Consider the following 24,498-nt stretch of genomic DNA (forward strand, 5'->3'; position numbering starts at 1 on the left):
TGTTTATCAACAGACGACAGAATAATTGAATCACATTGTTATCAATCTTATTTCATCCGTTTCATGTTGACCCGTTGGGACAGGGCGATGTGTGCCCCGTGAGTTCAAACTGATTGCCTAAAGTCTCAGTTAGAGTGTGGATGTCTCGTTCCCACCGGATCACATTTCCTTTGAATCCGTTGATTTTCTTTTTTCAAATCTCTTCCCACCGGATGGTGGATATGTCTTATTTTGGCGGGAGAAGAGTCGTTGCTGCGATGTCAGCGGACACGTGACCGCTAGGGGCAACATCCGCCGAAAGCGGCTTGATTTGTGACAGATTAGACGTGCGGATATAATGCGGCAAAAAGCCTGCCATTTGAAACGCCCGCTGGGAGAGGAAGAGAGTGCTGATCGCACTTGATTGGCTTATTTCGGGCTATTAATTCGTCGAAATTGACACTGCGCCCGCCCGTGGTCATCTAATCTGAAATCTCCCGCCTAGTAGTTTGATATCTTGTGTAGATAATTTATCGGGCATTGCAGTCTGGTAGCAACGCGAGGCCTGGCGCTTCCACCCCCCCCCCCCCCCCCCCCTCTCTTTCTTTTTAAACATGGATTGGTTTGACACCTTTTGAATATCAGAGGTTACCGGACCATCTCGTTGCACTCCGGCAAACTTTATCAGAGTCAGTTTTAATGAGAAGGCGTGCTTATAATACGGCGCTTTTTGGCGTGACAAAAGCCCATGATCACACTGTAACGGATCATGCTCGCTAAGTTTCAGCGGGTGGCCGTTATCTGTGACTGTTGACTGTTTACGCAAGACTCGGAAGTGGAAAGTTTGAATGAATTTATGCTTGTTACAGCCGATCACTTATATACAGTCGATGAATTGAATTGAATTGAATTGAATTGATGATCTTTATTGACTTGTCAGAAGTGAGCATTCTATTCGTATACTGTTTAATCAGTCAGCACTCAGAGGGGATCCAGCGGTCTATATTTCCACGAGACAGAGTCATAGCAACACAATCGTCGCGGATATAGTGTTTGCATCGACAAGCATCACGCGTAAAGAGAGAGACCAATGGGGGAGGCATTGACCAGAGTCAGATGGGGGTGAGGGCGGGGCCGCACTGGATGCACGTCCCTTTATTTTTGTTTGTTTTTTCTAACAAAAGAAATAAAAAGAAAATATGACCATGATGACCAATATAAATATAAAACAAAGTGCTCTATTTTTTTCGCTTGTCAGCCGATTAACCCCGGAAGTGGCACGAGAGAAATTTCATGTTAAGGTTTTTTTTTTTTTTTTTTTTTTTTTTTTTTTTTTTTTTTTTTTTTTTGCCTGTCAGTTGATTAAACCTGGCACTGGCACCAGAAACAATGAGAAATATAGACCACTTTGGGCTCCCCCATCCCTTTAAGGAATTCCTGGATCCTCCCAAGTTGACGTTTATAGAGCATAGTTAGGCCTTCACAAAAGAATAAACAGATTAAACAGGTGATGGTGATGAGGATCCACAGCATTTGCATGGCACCATATATCTGTTGTGTAAACATTCAAAGGCGCAGACTCCTCCAAGAGATTTAGCAATTGAATGTCTGGTGAAATATGTGAGTCTTGAGTGAGGATTTGAGGTGCTCATTAGTTTGGCAATTTCACGGAGAAAAGATGAGAAGGAGTTCCATAGGCGAGGAGCGATAGAAGAAAAATTCCAGGTCTCCGTATCCCTTGAGATGTGTAATGGAAAAGGAGTGAAGTGCTATGAACAAAAACAGCAGAGCAAGAAAGAAAGAGACGAGAGTATATTGACATGCAACCTGTGAGATTGTATGACAAAGTAACGTACAAACCAGGAGAATAGAATGGAGATATGGGAATATAGTAACAAAGATATCAATATTATGTATATTATGTATATATATATATATATATATATATATATATATATATATATATATATATATTGTGACGAACTCGCCTTCTCGTCGTGAATTAAGAGAGTGTATTTGACTGTTTGTACAAATGTCTCCGCGAGCCGTGTCAGGATGGCCGAGTAGGCGGGGTTCGTTTTGTTGCAGTTTACAACGATCCCTTTAAATTATTAGAACTACTAGTCTGTACGCTACCATGTATTATGAAGTGTCAGAAGCAGCTCACCAACACAAGCGGCACACATACCAAGTTCAGCATCACTTAAAGTATGTCACTCCCAAGCGTCACTTGTAGAGGATGTTGAATTGGTACACTTATTTTGTTACCAACTTTTACTACCAACTTTTGCTACCAACTCAGTCACGCTAACGTGGAACACCTTTCACAACCATATGGTGGCACAGGTATCATTGATGGCATGGGGTAAAATGCTGTATCGCACCGTTACCAACTTCCTCAGCGCGACGACTGGGCACACATATGCGACAAGTCACATTACCACTATTTCCGACGGCGACGGCTGGAACTTGGATTGGGCACACTATGCGACAAGTCACATTACCACTTTACCCGAAATTCAATGACTTGCTATAGTTGGTCTTCTCAGGAATGGTGCTCCAGCTCAAGAACATGTTCGACCACTCTGCAAGCTATTGTATTGTGGTAGAACTCTCAAGAAGACACAGTGAAGGCAGCAATTCAGGAACACATGTACAGTTTATTACATACAGAAGTGAACATTAACAACACATTGTAAATGTATCATACACGGGCTACTACTTGTTGCGGACTATGTCACACAACGGCCACTTTATATGCCCCTCCTCCTATCGCGGAACGAGGAGGCAATCCCGCACGGCCGTGAGCTACGCGTAGAATACCCGCAATAGTCGTTCAAATTATTTACAATGTTGGCGTGGTTACAAAATTTGTACACTGATTATACGCTTTAACAGTATCTCTTGTACATGGTTACTATAATTCGGCATGTATCATCGGTCTAAACCGGAGTTGGTATTAAATAACCCAAACTTGCCCATGACAAACAAGTAACCACATATTCAATAATAAATGTTAAAACTCATAATAATGCACTACCACATTAAAATGCTTGTCTAACATTTCGATATTGTGCCCCTTTCTATGTTATAGGTACTATCGATCATTACAAATACTAATCGAACAGTTAAATCGAATCGGTTCCACCAAATTTCGTTACAATATATATATATATATATATATATATATATATATATATATATATATATATCTCACGCACCAAAACTACAGAATACTTTTCTAATACACACAGTACAAGATGTCGTCCAAGTGTAATCCTATGAACAAAGTCGATATAGAGAAGTTCACTTTTACATAACTTGTAAGAGACATTTTCCCTTCATAAAAGAAAAAAAGAAGAAGAAAAATTAACAGTACCACAGTACAAATTTTTGGATAAGTGCAGAAATAGAAGTACCGCAGGATTTGAATCTTTTTTATTTAAGCGAGAGTTTCTCCTATTACTCAAAGAAAGCATTTGTAACAATGTAACAAAATTATGATGACAGTTCTTCAAAGGATATTGGTGACGACAGTGGCGTATCTAGGGAAAACGGCGCCCGGGGCAAGCGCGAAAATTGCGCCCCTAATTTCTGAAAAAGTGTTCAACCCCAACCCCATCCCGGTAGGGACTTTAAAAAAGTCCACATGATATGCCTTTTCAAGCACTTAAAAGGGGTCTTTTGAGGGTGATTTAAATGTAATAGATTTTGATAAATTTGAGCCGAAATTTTTTGTATTTCAGCTTACAAAACATGGAATTCTTGTCATTTTTTGCTTATTAAGTCTTACAATTCTAGTCAAGATATAGTGACGGCCTTATAGATAAAGATTTATACCAACAAAATGAGGACTTGAAAAAATATTCTAAAGTAGTACGCGCGAGTGAACCGAAATTTGTATATTTCCGCGTCATCATCACGTTTTGTTCTTATCTTCTTCTTTTTATGATAAATTTTGGCGAGCGAGCGTAGCGAGCGAGCCGAATTTTTTTTTATATATCAGCTTACAAAACATGGAATTCTTGTCATTTTTTGCTTATTAAATCTTACAATTCTAATCAAGATATTATAGTGACGGCCTTATAGATAACGATTTATAGTTACAAACTTAGAACTTGAAAAAATACTCTAAATTAGTACGCGCGAGTGAGCCGAAATTTATATATTTCCGAGTCATCATTATGTTTTGTTCTTATCTTGTTTGATTTGGTGTTTTTTTTTGCGCCCCCCCCCCCCCCATGTTCGAAACTGTTGGCGCCCTCTTTGATCCAATCGGCGATCGCTTCAGAACGAAAGAGATTGCAGCGGCTGCTCCGTGTAACATTTTGCCTTCTAACGATGGCATGTGTGAACACAATATATGTTGTCATTTTGTCTGCGTCATTATCACGTTTTGTATCTTATCTTTTATATATATATATATAAATTTTGATATAGATTAATTTTTGGCGAGCGAGCGCAGCGAGCGAGCCAAAATTTTTTGTACTTCAGCTTATAAAACATGGAATTCTTGTGTGAACACAATGAATATTGTAATTTTGTCCGCGTCATCATCATGTTTTGTTTTTATCTTGTTTGATTTGGTTTTCTGCCCCCCCCCCCCATTCCCCCCCCCCCCCTCCCCCCGGTCCGGGCGACATTTTTTTCTTCTTCTTCTTCTTCTTCTTCTTCTTCTTCTTCTTTTCTTTTTTTTTTCTTCTTCTTCTTTTTTTTTTCCCTTTTTTGCGCCCCCAAGGAGTGGCGCCCGGGGCACGTGCCCCCCTTGCCCCCCCCCCCCTAGATACGCCACTGGGTGACGACCATCATAATTATGATAGGACATTGTAATAATACATATCAAAATCGACTGGCAACTCTAAAGACCCCATATTGGAGAGTAGCGAGAAGCCTGCAATACTATACGTCGCCGTGTATACAGGGAAAGAATAAATAGATACCCAGTTTCTTGTAATATCCTTTCCATGAGGCCAATCATTTTTAAGCATTAACAGCAGGGGGTTGATGATATGTAACGCTGGATGAAAGTGATTTCGTGGACATCTTTATTTGACTGATACAAGACTGATTCAATAAAGAATAGAAATATAAACATATTTATTTTAAGAAAAAGAAAAAGAAATAAATTTAGTATAATGGGTCTTTTTGCCTCCGACAAAGATTCTGCTGGAATAGAAGCTCAGATCATATTTTTGACTCAATTATACTCCTCTGGCTTGCTATTACTGGATTAACACTTTTAGCAGCTTTTTTTTTTTCTCTAAAATAATATAAAGAATAGCATTGTCCGATTAAGTATAGTACCTGTTAAACAATATAGTCAGCACCCTCTATCAGGGTAACAGGGGAGAGTTCGGGGTGATAAACGAAAGGTTGAATATCAATTATCATATTCGATTACTGTCATGTTATGGTGAACAAAAAACAAAATGTTTTACTATAAGGACGACTGAAAACTGGTGCAATATTGTACACGGGGCGTCATGCCGCAAATAGGATTAACTTACTCAGCAGATTTACAATCCGACGTGAATGTGATTATTATACGGCAGCTACTTTGTTTGCCACTATAAAGAGTCAGCTGCTATCACTCACCGTCACCTTGCCATGACTTTGAGGGTTCGTCCTTGCAGGAGGGTCATTGTTGGTATAATAATAGAATAAAAATAAGGAGTAAGAGAAAATGTCATCCCACGCCCACTGAATTCAATAAACGGCATCTCACCAGACCGCTAACGACACCTGAGACTGAGAATTCGATCCGACGTCGCTCTCAAATATCAGCACGCTGGTACGTACAGGCAAACCTTGAGGTAAAAATGACAGCGCGATGCTTACCTTTCGGCCATTGAATCATCAGCCGATCTCCCTGTCCAGATGGCAACAAGAATAGTCACAAATCGTTCAAAGTTAAAAGAAAAACAAGTGCATGTCGCCGCTGACCACCTAAGATTTCAGCTTGTCGGGCCAAACCAAAATCCTCAAGTTATAAAGAAATGAAAAGAAAAGAGAGCGAAATGAAATAAAAAATGTCAAAATGAACAACAACCCTATTCCCTGTCCAGTGCCCCAAGGGGCAAATCGCACTTTGGAGAAAATTTATCTCGCATTTCTGATTATAATCTGATAGACGTATGAAATCAAGGGGGACATACCTGTATGTACAATATTTTGACATACAAGGTGTTACAAAAAAAAATCCCTTTTTTATCCTCAATAGTCCAAAAACTATAAATCAGATAACACTGACATTGATACGAGCAATAACTGAATAGTGTAAAAATTTTTGGAGGTAAATTAAAAATGAGAGCATAAATCACTTTCATGAAATTCAAGATTGATCTTTAAGTTAGGGTTCAGATTTTGTTCTATTTTCAACCCTCTGTACAAAGCAACTGTGCACAGGGGTCAGTTGGTGTGTATGGGAGTGTGTGGTTAACACCTAGACAATGGTCCTGGACAATGGCCATGCCTTGAATGCTTTATTATTTATTTATGAGGAATTCCACCATCACAACTAGTTTTTATTTGGCATTAAAGGGACTGTACAGTGCTGGTTGGGGTGAGGATTCAGCTTGTAACGTTTTGCGAGATATTTAGAAACCACTCTATGAAATGTCAAATAGCATGCAATTCTAAGGGGAATCAAAAGTTTATTTGATGAAAATCGGTTTTGAAATGACTGAGATATCTACAAACAAGGTAAAACAAAGAGATCCTACTAAAAGTCGTGGCCTGTCAATTTTATTAGGATCGCCTTTTTTTTTTGGATATCTCAGCCATTTCAAGGCCAATTTCATCAAATAAACGTAGAGTCCTTCTTGCATTTGTTATCATGAAATCACATGCTCTTTCATAGCTCATAACAGGTTTCTCATTATCTCACCAAAAAAGAAATGTTATAAACCTGAACCCTCACCTCAAACAGTACTGTACAGTCCCTTTAACTGTGTAAAGTCATTTTACTGAGATGTTATTTTAATGAATTTTGAAGCAGTCAAAGTAATGCAAAAATATTTAAGACATTCAAAGGATAGGAAAGGATAGGAATATTGATGTCCATTGCGATGATGATGATCATGATGATGATGACTATGATAGTGATGATTATGATGATGATAACTATGGTGATAATGAACACAATGATAATGATGATGATGATGATAATGCTGCTGCTAATAATGATAATGATCATGGTAGTGACAGTGATGATGATGATGATGATAATGATAATGATGATGATGACAATGATAGTTATGATTATGACGATGATAACTATGGTGACAATGAACACAATGATAATGAGGATGATGATGATAATGCTGCTGCTAATAATGATAATGATCATGATAGTGACAGTGATGATGATGATGATAATAATGATGATAACGACGACGATGATATTAATGGTGCTAACGATGATACTAGTGATGATGATGATGATGTTGCCCCAGTATGTTGCAGTGGAAAAGAGGGCATGAAATTAATGAAACGAAAAACTTTAGATAGATTTCATGCTTATTTACATCCCTAATTTAGAGACTTCTGAGACAAAATTTGAAAACGATTGTTAGCTGAAATGAAATTTAGTGCATGCACGCACATGGAAACATGTGTTTACTTTTTTTTTCGTGTGCGTGCATTTTACCCTTTCCCATGAATTCAGACTAGCAGTGCCCAGGGCAATCCATCATGAATTATCAGTAAAGCATTCACATCATTGGTTCCTGTGTAATGTTCAAGTTTTCGGAAGGTTATATGACCCAAAACTGGAACCTAACTTTGAAAAATTAATTATGGATTTAATGAAACCTTTTTGTGCTTTTACGTTCAAATCACCTCAAACTAAATTGTACACTATTCAGTATTATCTGATGTATAGATTTAGATCAAAAGTGGGAAATGCACCTAGTACATACGCGTAGATAGTCCAGATGATGTAACAATCATGAATCACGTATGCATATGATGTATCACATCAAAATGTAATAATAAAATGTACATGTACTAATTTGATGAGCGGAAACACCAAGAGCTCATGAACTCTTGCCATGATATTTAGTACCATTTATTCATTCATTTGTTTATGTATATATATATATATATATATATATATATATATATATGTATATACTTATTTATTTATTTATTTATTTATTTATTTATTTATTTATTCATTCATTTATTTATTCATTTATCTATCTATCTATTTCGTTTATTTATTTACTTATTTATGTATTCATTTATTTGTTTATTTATTTAGTCATTTATTTATCTATCTATCTATCTATCTATCTATCTATCTATCTATCTATTTTGTTCTATTTATTTTATACTGCAGGGTAGGCCTGTTCAGTTCTGTACCGCAGAAGTTTGTACTGAAAAGTGTTTGTAAACACGCAGATCTAATAGTCAAAGGTGAACAGCAGCACAGCAAAAATGCCAATTGTAAGAGATGGATAAATATTCAGGTGTCAAAGGTCAAGAGAAGGAGAGCAGAATATGAGGGCGTCAGAAACGAAAGCACATATTGGTATATCACGCTCTCTGAGAGGGGGGGGGGTGGGGTGGGGGAGAGAAAAGAAGGAAACGCAAATTGAAAAACCTGTGCACTACAATATAATGCCACAGGTTGGGTATTGATAATGTGATAAAGACGGGACGTGTATATTCGTGGAAAAAAAAAATAATTCACCATTATCGAATATTCCAGTTTCTGACATGACCTCGTATCTTTGATATTGGTGGGATTTTTACACTATTTCCCCTTTCTTTCCTTGTCATGGGGTCTCTCTTACGCTTTTATTAACAAAGGGTTTCAAATGTTTTTATGTAGACTTAGAAAACGGTTCCATGACATTTGCTCCTGCGACAACTGCTCCATTAAAAAAAAAAAAATGTTCTCTAAGCCAAACATAAAACCTATCCACAAACACATAACCCTTACGTTAACCCTAAGTCCTTGGAGAAAATAAGACCTGAGCAGTTGTCGCAGGAGCAATTATGTGTCACCTTTGAAAACACTTTTTCAGGTCATGTTGTTTATCATCTCGTTCAGTCTCTCTCTAATAGTTAAATGTTAAAATTTTGTTACACTCCTCACTATATTGTTTTGTCAATGTCTGTGACAACATCTTTTCAGCACTCTACACATTCATGTTTGCGAAAAAGCATGGAATTCTAAATGCATCTTTCTTTTTACTTATATCTGCGATAAAACACCAGTTAAAACATATTATCTGCATTGATTGAAGGGTATGGTCCATTAGATCACATCGAAAGCGTTTCGAGCACAAGTATGTCTGAAAGCCGACGTGAAATGACTTACGCAGATTACTCTTTTTTTTTTTCCTTCGGTTTTTTTTTTTTTTTTTTTTTTGCAGGCAATTGACATTTGGAACCAGCGGATCGCGTTTGAATTTTCGTTCGAGCAATATAATTTATGAAATGTTGTTGCCGTCACGCTTTGTACCCCCGGGGCATAATTGTGCCAGAAATGTATTCGGGAAGATTGAAGAAGACAATAAAGACATAAAGGTGTTAATGTGAAACGGTACACATAAAATAAAAGTAGAGTGCAATTTTTCTCGTTGTCTGCATTTGGAATCGATAACGAGGGAACATCAGAAAATACTTTATATCGTGTCGAAAGAGGCAAGCCTGCACATTAAATCTCTGTCGACCTAGATTTTTCCACCCTTCATACACCCGTCAAAGACACGTGTTATGGTGATAAAAAAAGAAGAAAAAAAGGATTTTGTTACTTGGGAGTACTAAATCGTGATAGCAGAGGGTTTTATTTTGGTTAATATAATGTAGGACAGATTTATATCCTTCAAATCTTATTTTCAAGCTCTAATATCATCGAGTGATAGCTATACTGATCCGGCTTTGTCATTGCGCGTCCGTAAGTACGCACAATCTACTGTGATTCGTCTTTAAAGTTGCAAATTTGTTAGTTCAAGTTGTAGTGATAGAGAACGATAATGGTTATAGTTATGGTCGGTGATAGCAATAATGAGGATAATTATCATAATGACTATGGTAATGATACCTGTATGATATGTTGATAAACTATGAAAATAAGAATGCTGATGATAATATCAATGATAACAATGATAAAGATAACAATCGAAAAGCATTATGATAAGAATAATCAAAAATATGTAAGTTCAACGACCACAGTAATTTTACTATATAGCAACGACTGTATGAGTGGCCGTAACTGCAATAAAAGTGTAAATATTGGTAAGAGAAGTGTTTGAAGAGTAGCAAATGTAAAAGTAGTAAAAGTTGTACCAAGTTGAACGAAATATCAATTTATATCAGGAGCGTAAGTCAATAAAGTAACTGTAGCACTAAAGTTTCTTGGTCTATTTTCTTGTACCTCGTCTCTTTCCTCTCGCATCTATTTATTTGCTTATTCATCTAGAATCGTGTTTATCATTGAAAAGAGGGAAATTCTGTAAACATATCAAAGTCGTAGTGTAGACACATAATTATGTTGATCTGATTTCGACACGGTCTGATGTATAACAAGACAGGAGACACGGGGGAAACCTTTATTATTATCAATCGATTTATTACGAATAATAACGTTATTCACAGATTTCTTACAATATCATACATGTGTTTCGGATGATATGAACAGGTCGTTTTCGAATGCAATGTCAAATGCTAATACACGCGGAAGTACAGAATCGTTATTTCGAAGTCGGCAAATGTCATACAGTCATGTTATATAACATACGAGATTGACACTACCTGTAGACTATTCGTGTCAAATTCTTAATGAAATATACTCAAAGCAATGAAGAAAAAAATATAACAGTAGGCCTTATCACAGCCAGGTATTTTCACCCATTGACATTATTGTTCCTCCTACCTGATTGCGTAGGAAGGATGTAAAGAACTTTAAGAGACAGAGTAGCTTACAATAATTTATAAGAGAAATATTGCGATGGACCGCAAAGACTTGCCCAACAATAGCATCTACTGCATGCGAAATTGAACGCTCGCTCAGTAGCCATTCGGAATGGCTAAGATTAAATTATGCAATCTCAGAGTTACACCATCATCAATGCACGTGGAATCCACGCAGAGTGAATGCAACCGTGCAACGAGGAAAGACATATTCGTGGTCTCTAATTGATTTCGAATGTGCTATGCTAGCATGCACAACAAAATACATGATTACCCCGAGCACAGCTTTATTTCCATTGAGGCCTGTGGAGAAGATCTACACGAGGACCAATTTTTGCATTTTTAAGAAAACACAGATTACAACATGATGGAGGATGCACCATTTGTTGTAGTAAATAAAACGTTATCGAAAGTCTTTATTTCCCACTTGCAAATTCATGCACTGACATAGTAAACCGATGCAGGTAGTGTATTACGCTGCTCACTATGACGCAAACGTTCAAGTCACATGATGCGATTCCAACCACTCAAAAATCAGCATTTTATTTACAATGCGATTCGTGATCGAAATTGACAACACGTGACGGACGCTCATATTCGTTATAGCGTGTAAAGTGTACCATAGCCATGAAATCCTCCACAAGATCCCAATTGTATATTCACATGTAGTTGTATTCTTAATATCAAACATAGATAAACTCATGTTATGCCGTCCGCTATAAATGAATTCTGGACTTTATCGATCCCCACGTCCCCATTCCTTGAAGAATTAAACCGTACTTGGGCCAATTACGCTATTGCCATTTACATGCAAGTGTCGAGTATTGGATCAATCGCGGAGGGTTTTTCAATGTGTGTGTGTGTGGGGGGGGGGGGGGGGTCAGGTGTAATGTTCTTCGTTGGGTCAAGCTTTAATGGTACCCCCCTACTTCCAAATGGAACAATCGCAAATTCATGTTTTTTTTTCTTTTGTTCGATTTTGTATTATGAGAGTGTATTGCGCGAGTCTGTGTGTGTGTGGGAGGGGATGGCTGTAGTCCTGAAGCCCCCCCCCCCCCCGTTCCGCGGCCCCTTTGTGATAGAGTCGAGACCATGCACTTTTTATAAATGGTATGTCCATTGGCTACCAATTTCCTTGGAATGAGTGACCTTCACGGGCAAAAGGTATTTCAACCCTCAGCATTACTCGTGTACTTTCCTGCGAAACTTATTCATGAAAAAAAAAAATGTGCCACCAGCTCGTTTTGACCTGATTTCAGAAGCCTGGTCACCAGTCCTGGACAACGGTAAAAAGCACTCAGCCACACACAAGGATTATTACTCCAGACACGTGCCATTTGTTAGTTCAAAGATGCTGCATGCGTGGATAAATTCTTCAAAATGAATTTGACATTAAACTGACTTGTCTTTGTGCAAATGTACTTTAGTCGAGACCAGCCGACCTTAGCCATACATCTAAGCGAACTATTTACTCTGCATATGCCGTGTATATGATAGTCGAGGTTAAGGTCACACTGAAATTCATGTTGTCAAAATGTGTCACAACTCTATACGTGACGCCACAGCAGTTGTAGATTTTCAGCAATATTCTTTTGCGAGTCTTTCCTTTGCAAACAATGAATCGCCAGTCGGTTGAAATTGTAACACCGCGTGCGAAATATGAAATCACGCTTAAAGGTGTCTTTAAGTGGTAAGCAACTGCAATGATTGGTGCAAAATCTACTAAAGAGATAATGACGAAATCACAAAAATTTTGTTTGAAGATCATTGAAATGGTTAAAGCTGTATGAAAAATAGATATTGCAACCTCTTTGATGGAACCACACGTACTATGATTTCACCATACTCCAAAATTAATGTTTGGATGTGTTCGAGGCGTTATTTTAATGCCACAATGGGTACATCAAATCGCGTCGGGGTCCCATCAGTGTTTTGTCAATGAAGAATTGCACAGAAAATGGCGAGTAGCGATGGCTGTGAGCGCCTTTCGGATACGATTCGTCAGCCTACGACTCTGATTCATCCTCTCAACAAACTCAAGTCGCATTGAAATGGAATCGGTATTTCCACGCTAGTCCGATGCGTGCCGTCATGAAGATTTTGCGAACAGTTCATTTCGTCCAACAGAAGAATCATTTTATTTGAACGCACTATTTAGAATCAGCAAGAAGAAAAAAAATATTAAAATGAACAATTAATTAGTCAGTCCATATCAACATTGCCCTCGACTCCATGTTGATGAAGACAACAGTGCACTGACTGTTTAACGCGTGACAGATAGGGAAGAATTTTTACTGATGGCAAAGGTATTCCTTTAATTCAACCACTACGAAAATTGACAAAATAGTGTCCACTCCTTTCGGACTTATAAAAGTTTCTTGCAATGCAAGGAAAAAGAATATGTACATCATTCAAACACATTGAACTCATTATACCCCCTGCGTGTTTTACTGAACGCGGCATTTCATTGTTTAAACGTGCAGTTAAAACGAATTCAAATGGAAAAATATTAAGTGCGTTATACACATGATACCCTGATTATACTATGTATGACATCAACGAACAAACACAAGACTGTGTCAGCCGTTTGCAGTATTTATTGCACAGCTTATCACCCACTGGAACTTATAGGTTTATCTACGTATTTGTACATCAACTGCATATATTGCGCTACATCAGGCGTCTGTGATATGATATACTACAAATAAACACATTTTGAAGTGCCTCAGAACAAGACTACACATGCATGCATCTTATTTCGTACAATTGTAATGACATTCAAATGATCGGTAACGCAGGGATATCATAATGATTATGTATATGGTATGGTGACAGAGAGGTTGTTAACACAAGGACAAGGAAGAACCAAGAAAGACGGTAATTTCATCGGTTTCGATCCAGTTTTCCGCTCTGAGCCTGGACATGTAAGGGAAAACCATTTCCTCTTTGTTTGTTGTGTGTGCATGAGTCTCATATCAGTAGGGAAGGGAATATATATTTAATCATGATTTCGTTTTGTTCCGGAACTCAAAATTAATAATGATACATGTTACTAGCAGAAGTAGCAACAATAATAATACGGTCTTATTTACCTAGGATAGCCTCTTCAGCGTAAATACTGCTCTTTCAGAGGACTCTGTCATTATTATTGATATATCACAGCATTGCCCGGTACCCATTTTCATGCCTTAAAGGGATGGTATAGTACTGGTGGAGATGAGGATTGCGCTTTAAACTTTTTTCGAGATAAAAAGAAATCGCTTATAAAATGATACAGAGCATACCATTCTAGGAGGAATTCAACGTTTATTTGATGAAAATCAGTTTTGGAATGGCTGAGACATCCAAAAAACAAAGTAAAACGAAGGGATCCTAATAAAATGTGGGTCCCACCTTTCATTAGGATTGCTCTGTTTTGGATATCTCAGCGATTCCGAAACCAATATTCATCAAATGAACGTTGAATCCCTCTTGGGATTACATGCTCTTTCATATTTTATAAGAGATTTCTCATTATCTCAACAAAAAATGTTAGAAACCTGAAGTTAGGTTTCAACCAAAACTATACGATCCTTTTAAGCATTTGGCACGACTCGAACTCGAGACCTCCGTTTTAAAGTCCAGACTCTCATCCACTATATCAACGTATCCCACATGCCCCCATAAATAAACTATATGTGCACTCCGAAAGGAGAATGAACTGATATAAAAGATGGTTAACCCACTCTGTGCCATATGAATTTCCTGATCATAGGTAGGTAAATTAAATTTGCACACATTTGCCTCATCAGCACGGATGGGGTTAATAGTATTCCCCTCCAACACGCACAAGTAGTGGTCCTTTCGTTAATGATATTATTTACAAGCTCACTTTACTAGTCCGGACCACGTTGATCTCTGAGAGTATTGCTTACTGGCCCAATAACAAGTTCACTTGCTTCGTCCTATTCGCCTCGGACTGGTCGACTACAGGGATAAACTGGAATACGAGACTCGAGAGAAGAAGGTCGCTAAGCCCAACTATATTGGGGGACCCGTCAAGGATGGGTCAACGACCTTTGACAGGCATCTTTTAATACATTGTGTGCTTTGAGTGCTGACTGGCACAGCAAACCCAGTGTTTTACACACTGTCCAAGAGACCCTGGCACAAAACAGGTTAGGCTATATCAGGGTAAATTATCTAGGTTATACAGCTAAGGAAACGTAGCATACTCAGAAACAATGTCGCACATTTCAATAGCATGCATTGCTACAATTCATAGAGACGAATTGACGTCGTTAGCTTCAAAATTGCACATTACAGTTGCATGCGTTTTATTGCCATTTTTCTGTACACACTGTAGATTCCACTCATAATTTTCAGCATAGCATTAAGCATGAAGAATTATCGTGATTCTTGTAAATCTAGCGGATACTTGTACCTATTTCATTCTGCAAGGTCATAATCAATCACACAAGTTGGACTGCCGACTTTTCGCACTGATACGCACCTGTGGTAGCGTGCGTATGATTGCATCTTTTCTTTCAATCAAACACGATTTCTTTCTTACATTTCAGCGAGTCATTTGGGTAAGAAAACAAGAAATGCGGCGAGTTTATTGATAAGCTGCGACATCTTTTCACAAAGGGTTTGTAATCATAAAGAAATCACCTCCCCGAAGACCATTAACACTTTCCGCTAGAAGTCATATTTAATTCTTGCACTCTTTTCAAGTGAACACTTCCAAACTCCAATTTTGATGATTAATTTAAACGTTTGACTTCCTTTATTTTGTACATCAATAAGTAACACACAATGTTAAAATATCATGTAAATCATAATCACTGCGTGTATTTCTACTATTATACTCTACAAATAGATTATCTGGACGGGAAAAGACGATACGACACTTTCTGACATGTTGCAAAATCAGAAGAGCTGCTCTGTCTATTCAAGCACATATCTTTCTTGTTTTTCTACATTTTCTCGAGAATTTCAATTTCGAGAAGAATCAGTGTTTTAAACACCACACTTCCACCATTACGACTTGGAACAACACAAAAATATTATGTGGTCCGTTATATCCAGCAAGCATCAGCGGGCTGAGCGCCACCAACGAGGAGTTTGTAAGCAGATGGCGATGCTCAAAAAATATTTGTGAAACTAATCGATACGCCATCTCCGGATACGCGGGCGGGAGTCGCTGCACTTCCCTCATCTGCACTCCGCAAACGAGGTCAATGAGAACGAAAACAACGTGATCGAACACGAATGTGACAACTACGCAAACTATCGGGGCAAAAAAAAAAAATATCCAAGACACGATGATGATATCGATGACGTGTTGAAGATGAGGATGTTGCTGATGATGGTGATGATGCAGAGTGAACACGACACCGACGACGATGAAAACAGGTCTGATGGCACTGATAATCTCCGAAACTGGGGAACACATTTTAAAAACACATCTCAGACACCAGCGCCATGAATTTTTCAACACAGGAAATTACACAATGATCTCCTTTCGTGAGTTTTTCACCAAAAGATGGTATAGCAGTTGCAGGTCCGTGAGGGTCGTCTGCTGTTAACCTGATGACAGTGTTCTCACTCCTCATGCGCTTAAAGATCTAGGAAGACGTACGCGCTCGGATGAGTTTGTCAGATTTTTGCGCCCGCATGAACACAATCCATGCGTCAATTGTGATTTTGTCCCGGCGCTCACAACAACGAGACGCTCTACGCCAAAATGGCAGCATGAAATAACGTTCTCTGGTGAATTCTCTCACTCAGTTCAGAGGAGTCTATATGAGATGGGGGCGCGCTCCTTTAATAGTAAGAGTAAAAAGCACCGGAAACGTTGAAGTGATTTCAGTGAACAGCTGAGTGTTATAACTTTCTTATTCTTTCTTCCCGTGTTTGCTTTGCTTTTTTCTGAATTTGAATTGGTGCAGGTAAAATTATTTCGTTTCATATCCAATCCCCTTTGGAAGAGGCATTACAAGTCCTGCCATTGTTGACTGTGTACGTGACCTCGGCCACTCCGTTGGAAGCGCAACTCAGCTCATAGTCGTTGGAGTCTAAGAGCATTTGTTCCGTGGCCCGTGCGGCTTCCGCCATGGCGGTTAACTTCCGGGTCAGGTGCGGGTTCCCCACCACCATGTTTCTCGTCTTCAGCATCTCCAGCTGCGTGTAGAGCCGCTTCAGCTCCTCCTTCGGTGTGATTGGCGGGAAAGGAAAGCACAGAGAGGTCATCAACAATACTTAACTCATGAATATTCATATTGTGCCTGCTTGGATCGATTATGATTCTCGATTATGATTATGATTATCGATATGATTCGGGAGGAAGAGAAAGAAGTGGCATGATGCTAGCGATCATAATGTATTGACGATGTAATTTTGTAGGAGCAAAAGAAAAAAAAAATGTCTTTAGTATTGAAATATAAATTTTCATGGAATTTTGTATTTCATTATCATGGATGTAATATGTCCTCCTTTTAAAATTCTTTTTTTTCTTTTATTAGGATTTTCGGAAAGATATTGAAACAAATGGAAATTTCGACAGATACAGGCTCTTAGTATAGTCATACGCTACCTACACACTTGTGATTGTCAGTCGAGTAATAGATTAATCCGGTAAAATACTATCGCCCAATATAAATGGATTTGCGTTTGTCGTTGAATGTTGAATGTTGAATTCCGAGCACTAATAAGTAAATCTAAGGAAACAAATAGATAGACAACGAGAAAGAGAGATACATAGGTATTGAGAAAGATAGATATATAGATACATACATACATACATACATACATACATACATACATACATCATACGTAGGTACGTACATACATACATATAGATAAATACTAAGTAGATAACAACAAGATAACGATAAAACAAAATGACTGAATGATATATTCATATATAGATAACCGTAATGCCGGATTGGATGTAAACGAAATCAATATCTTCGACACTTAATATTGACGTTCCTTTACTTTAAATGATCTGATTTCTGCGTTTGCGTGTATTGTTTGAAACTTTTTCTACTTTGAGTCAAGTTTCGATCCAAGTAAAACAAAATAAGCGAGAAAAAGACAAATCTGTACATTTCAGTCTACATTCGGTTGGTTTGTGATGACGTTAACTTTCCACCATTATGCCATCTTTTGTTGCTGTAGTAGACATGAACAAGTTACTCAGTGACGGGAAGAGTGTTTGCACAGGTAGGCATTAGAGGTGTAAATTGTCGGGCACCGGTGAAACTTTTCGAGTCAGGCCTTAAGGGAAAATCCCTGACGGCTTAAAGTGTGTTGGCCTAACCCAGTTTTATGCTAACTGCGACTGCGTAGCGGAAGCGGACGCGATTGCGCCCGGCACGGATTACGTTACAGTGATCACATCTAGCGGGGGGAGGAGAAGCCGTAGTATAGCGAAAGTCGATGTCGTATACAAAACTGTGTCAACCCCACACCAATTATTATACACTTTCCCTCCCCCAACACAGCCACCCTCCCCTCCTCCTTCGAATACACAAACACGACACGAAAAGACGGATGGCTAAAGAAAAAAATATGGAGCGTTTATACGTCACACCGTCCCGAGAGTTTGAACGGCGCCCATGCAGTTAGACGTCCCAAAAGTCGTCCCGGCAATTTTCTGTTTTGACCACTGACCCCATTTGCCGTATCGAGTTCGTCAGTGATAGAATTACACTTTGTTTGTAGAAATCAGGAAGAGTGTCCAAAGTGAAGGGAATGGACGAGAAAAAGCTTCAAAGAAAATGGGGAGGGGGTGGGGGAGGAATTTGTGTCTGACACAGTCGAAGGCATCGTAAAGGACACTATTTTCATCTTGTCGTTTCTAGGAAAACTTCAATACGGGATAGAATACCTTGACAGTGCCTCCTTGTGAAGTTAAAAGATTATTTGTTTTGTTTTGTTTTGTTTTGTTTTGTTTACATGTAACGGTCAGTGTCAGTGTCAAAAGATGCTTCAGACAGCAAGATAAACGGATGAACGAATTATGTAGATGGGAAGAAGAGTTCAATGAAATAGTATAAGCGGTCAAAGAGATAAATGAATGGATAGGTAGATAGATAAAGATAGTCAAATAGCTGTGGAACTGGAATTAGGTGGGTGATTTGTTTGAATTCCAATGACTACTTAGCGAAAAGTACAAAATAGTACACCGGTGCATATTGTATTGATTTGTAAAAAAAAAATAACAAAAATGAAGTAATCATTATTAGTCTTCTTACATACATTTTATCAGGGATTTTCATAGATTCCTATACTCATGGTGAGGACATTTCAAAGTGTAGTAACCCGACGAGCTGTTTAATTGTAGTTTGCGGCCATGAATTGACGGATAATGTTTATTTTGGGGGTTAGAATGTATTTCAAGGAAAAAGAGAGAGAGGTTATGGAAATATGATGGTAGGCTAGAGTTTTCCTCATAGCCTGTGCAATTTCGCCAGCAAATTATGTCTTTCCAGGCATCTACAGAATCATGCCCTTTCGTCCCCTCTGAAACGATATCGGATTTCGTTCTTTTTTTAGCGAGATCCGGGTATCATGGTGTGAAAAAAACCCCATAATTTCCGTGAAGAAAAGGTGCTTGATCCCTTAATGTGGGTATACATCGCGGTAAGCTGGGACGTGTGAATGTTATATTTCTACTTCGGTGAGCCGGACGCGTCCTCGCATTTGATGAAACTATATCTATCATGTTGCTGTTTTTCCCCTTATTTCTCAGCGGTCTATACCAGAAGCCAATGCTAATAGTGGTTGTCTAAAATGTGAAGAGACTTTCCCGGAAATTCGCTACAAATATATCATCCTCTTTTTTTTTACCTACATGATCTTCGCTGCGCCGTTTCTCTATCTGCTTGACAAAATCAGATCATACGCTTTTACCAACATAGCGTGGAAATGGAGGAGAAAATAAGAAGAAGAAATGAAGTAATGGACATTCCATGCTTTAAATCCCGACCATGAATAGTTGCTTACAGGATTAACTTCTAGGTACATAGAATTTGACTTCTTTTACCTTTTACGTCATAGACATGGTTTGGGTATGAAGGTGGCAACTTGTAATAAAAGTGGAAAAGAATAACTTGAGGAAAGCGGCTAACCTGAAATATATCACTTGATTAACCTGATTCTCTACCGCCGTGTTGAATCTGGCCTATATGTCACCCACTCCGTGTTCTGGGTAACACGCCGAAATTTTTTTTTTTCTGATATGAAAGTATTGTTTCTTCATCGAACCTCTGTCGCGGGGAGAAGCTCTCCATAATGTGTATTTATCTTTCATTGAGAGATTTCTTTTCCAATTTGGAGAAACCGGCTTTCGTCTCCCTCCCCCCATACAGTCCGATTATCACGTTTAAAACAAGAAACCCTTTTCTCTTCTGCCTTGACGAAACGTTTTATTCTAATCTCATGATTACATGCGTACCAAGATGAAAAAGAACCCTTTAGAAATGCAGTAAGGGACTTGCCCTGGCTCAGAAAGACCCGGCTTACCTGAATATCTACTTGGTTAAGCGGCTTCTCCTCCTGTTTGACCATGAGGCCCTGCGAGGAAAGAGAGTTTGTGGCGTCCCATGTCCGCTGCCGCATCCCCGTAGAGGTGGTGCCCGTCTTCATCCGTGTGTCCGTCTTGTCTCCCTTACCATGGAGTACCAGGTACACCTACAATGGGACACGTTAAAAAAGTACGGATATGAATACTACATTCCTTCCCACAAGTCACCGTATTAATCTCATATCAATCGTTTTATTTTTAATGATAACAATAATGTAACATAAACTTGTTTGGGTTTTTTGTAACTTCTTGATATTCCTTGGTTCTTTGCTCATTGTAACGAAGATCTCTTGGTCGTTGTGTATCATAAATCGATTAAATGAAAAAGGAGAAACCATTCTGGTGTTTGACCTGGGCCCACATTTCATAAAATGTTGATATGATAGCAACTCTGACTGGAATGGTGATTGTCACGGTAATGACAAGAATCCAACATCGTGATTGGCTGTTGCTATGAGAAGTTGCCATTCTAGCAAGAGTTGCTATTCTAACATCTTTTGTAAAATGGGGCCTCGTCACCAACTGTTTTTATCCGGCAGCAACTTTATGGCAGTGACACGTTGAAGTTTGACACACACACACAACTAAACACATTGCTTCAACCGTCTTTCGTTCTCTCTGAAGTGTTAGGTAAAAAGACACAAATAGAGAGCATCATAACACACTGTACCATGATCATATTCAGCGAATGTCGCATCTTCAAAGCTGCTCTTTTTTTAGTCAGCACAGTTGTCATTACCAAAACATTTCTTTGCTCCAATTTGTACACCTTGGTCCTCAGGGACATAGTATTGTCATCTACCCCTGGCATGAAGCCGCCATGACCGGAACGTCTACAAGTGAAATATGTTGTTCCTGTCATTTCTGTAACTTTCGTATTCATGAGTGGTCATCAGACTCTATCAAAACAAACGCTAAAAATATTGTGTTTTCTCATGGATTCTATAATGTAATTGTGTAATGTACCATTGTATACGAAATGTAATAAGGTAATCGTTAGAATTACGTAAATTACATGCACAACATTCATACCTCAGGCAGTCAGGCAAGAAATCGTGTCAAAAAAGAAATGACGAAAAAGAAAGAGGATGGGTCCCACGGAGAGGTAACACAAAAAGAAGGAACACACAACACACATACACAGACACGCACGCACGCACACACACGCACACACACACACACACACACACACACACACCACACACACACACACACAAATGACATTTCCAGTGAAAATGTACATTAATCCTATGACACTCCAGCACTGAAGTCTGGGACATCAACACATTGCATTGACGTCGGGTATTTTCGCGTTCAATTGCAGGAATTTCGCATGCGCCTTGTTCCACAATGACTCGACGCACATTTTGATTATTAAAGGGACGCAGTCCTCACGAAATAAAAAAAAATATGTTGTTGTTGGTACCTCCAATGAACTACTTTCACCAAAAACAAACTTTCAAATCACCAAATAAGCTCGTACATTTTGGTTGAAAAAGTGTGACTCTGCATGGTGAATATGCTAATGAGCAAGTCTTGGCGGAGAGTCATACGTCATCGATGCACAATTCTTTCCAGCGGTGTTCTGCTCGTCATGCGTACGCTCCCTAGTTATTCATAAATACATGTTTACTATTTATTTTTGTATTAATTGTATATATAAATAAGCTTGAAATATTCTGTTTGAAATAATGAAACCACATATTGTCACATTTTATGAAAAAAATCAGATATGATCATTTTGAACACTTAAATTGGTTTTCTGAGGAACGGCTGTCAACTTGAGAGTAGGGCATCAATGACGTTGCACCTTTTAGCAGGCTCTTACACGATCGCTTGCAGGAATTATTTTTTAAAAATCGCGTACGGAGACAATTTTTGATGTCCACGCGTATAAATTGGTGAAAGGTTATATTTTTTACTCTTCTCAATTATCAGTACAGTGAAAATCTCAGGACTGCTTCCCTTTAAAAAAGAGGCATGCTTAGAATCCCAAATGAAACCGACGTGAGTTGCTGTTCAGTCGTCACATTCATTTCGCGATGTTTAAGCAGTAGAGAAGTCGTTCTCTTTCCCCTAATATTCCCCATTACAACTCGTGCATGTTAAACACCCAATTTTGCAAAATTAATGAGCTTTGATAATAGAAAGGAGGGGGTGGATATCTAGGAATGGAAAAGATCTGTACGAATGCCATAATATCCCGTCGACCTAAGCAGAATTATTTCCCGTCTATCTACTATCTACAAAATTAATGGGATACACTGAAAAGAAAAAGACGAATGGGATAGATTTGTACACATGCCAAAATATCACGTCGATCAACGTGTCGATAGCTCAGTAGAATCGCTTCCTTTCTATCGTCTGCGCTACCATCTAAAAGTTTGAACAGCCACTGAAAAGAAAAGTAAAAATCAGACAATTATGATGAATTTACGCCCGCGTTCCCCGCAGGATCCACATGAGATGGCGAGAAAGAGGGATTTGGTGTAGTTAATGGACCGTGCATGGTACTTATTTGGCAGATATCGACAACCTTAGCCCGTTTCTGAACGTGATATCGAACCATTTCGCTGCAAACGACCCAGAGTGTGCTGAGGAATGGTTGTCAGTTGTCGACTGGGGACCTAAAGCAGACGATCGAGTCATCTCTACGGACAACTCGTCGGTGTCAATTTTCCCGCCGTCGTAGATCTCCGAATCTCGAGTTTCTCTTTCCACCTAAGCTTGGCGTACATACATGGGAATTTGAAATCCGCCAGTGTAGGCGTCGTCGATGCACTCGCTGCACTCACACGCGATGCGTACTTCAGTGAACTCTGCGGCCGAATCGTAATTATTTCATCGTACAGCCATGCACCTGACTCAAAGGCGAATTGTCATGCTGTCTATGAAAAGGCATGGGCACAATGGAAACCTAACCACGCTCAAACTTTAGCACTGGTCCATCCCGTATATTTTGTCTTGGATTGCCAATTGAACACTACCCTAAGAAGAAGAAGAAGAAGAAGAAAAAGAAGAAGAAGAAGAAGAAGAAGAAGAAGAAGAAGAAGAAGAAGAAAAAAACGTCATCTTTGTAAAATATTCAATTTATAACGGTCGGTCGAGCGTGGCATACAAAATAGTTTCACATTGATAATAGAACTGTATTCATAAAGCTATTTTGGTGTGAAGTGAAATCAACCCGACTTGATAAGCTCTAGGACTGTTTCACAAAACGCATGTCAAACAAACGTCAAAAATTCAATAACTTTCTTGTTATTTTTCTCTCATTTTTTAAGTTAACTCCAACGCAGAGTAGGTTTTCCCTCTCAGCTATAATTCTGCAAACCATCTGTGCGCGTTTGGTCGAGAACCGGGAGTCACCATTTATAATCAGTTGTGTTGCCGGCATCGAACTCACAAATTCTACAATTGGAGGTGACCATTTTCAATGAGACGGTCTCCAACCTATGCTCATAATGTGAATTTTGGGATCAAAGGCTTGTATAGCATAAGCTAAGGAATTATCTGCGCATCCTCAATTATATTCAAGAAATAATGAAATTTAACACGTGGACAAGAAACAATAAAAATCATGTCGTGCTTAAACGACGATATTGTTTCGTTTTGCAGCGACTACGTTCTTATTGGCACCTATTTGCGTGACCAACTGCGGCTTAAAGCCTCTGCCACAGCGCTGCCACCGAACACCACGCCCGTACCTTGGTGGGAATTAAACGCCTCTTGCCGAGATCGTATCTTTCCTTGCATTCTCGCCTCCTTTTTGTTTCTTTGTGTAGCATCTTAAAAAGCGCTACGGGGTAAGGCAGATATTGTTTCGAGATGGTGTTGCCTTGAAATTTCGCCGAGAGTTTGAGAGAAAAACAAGAGGGAATAAAAAGACGACAGTGTTTAACCATCGATGGTCACGTCATGATGTAGATTACACGCATCTTTTCGATTCCTCTGTCTTATTCCATGTACATGCACTTTCATGAACACTTAATAAAAAATGTTGAAAATAACTCACGTATCAAGAG

The 24,498-nt window shown here is 38.8% G+C and overlaps 1 protein-coding gene across 1 annotated transcript in view; it reads right to left on the reverse strand.

The window, feature by feature from the left end:
- Positions 1 to 16,851: 16,851 nt before the first annotated feature.
- The window catches only part of LOC139741026 (probable G-protein coupled receptor CG31760), a 139,150-nt gene continuing 131,503 nt past the window's right edge, over positions 16,852 to 24,498 (reverse strand). The window contains exons 9-10 of the mRNA XM_071651615.1: positions 20,416 to 20,583; positions 16,852 to 17,094 (exon numbers count right to left, since the gene is read on the reverse strand). Coding sequence (XP_071507716.1) covers positions 16,852 to 17,094; positions 20,416 to 20,583 — 411 coding nt within the window. The remainder of the gene's footprint in view (positions 17,095 to 20,415; positions 20,584 to 24,498) is intronic.

The sequence above is a fragment of the Diadema antillarum genome, unplaced genomic scaffold, assembly GCF_040938485.1.
Source record: "Diadema antillarum isolate AM-2024a unplaced genomic scaffold, OU_Dant_1.0 seq00000897_RagTag, whole genome shotgun sequence".
NCBI classification, from domain to species: domain Eukaryota; kingdom Metazoa; phylum Echinodermata; class Echinoidea; order Diadematoida; family Diadematidae; genus Diadema; species Diadema antillarum.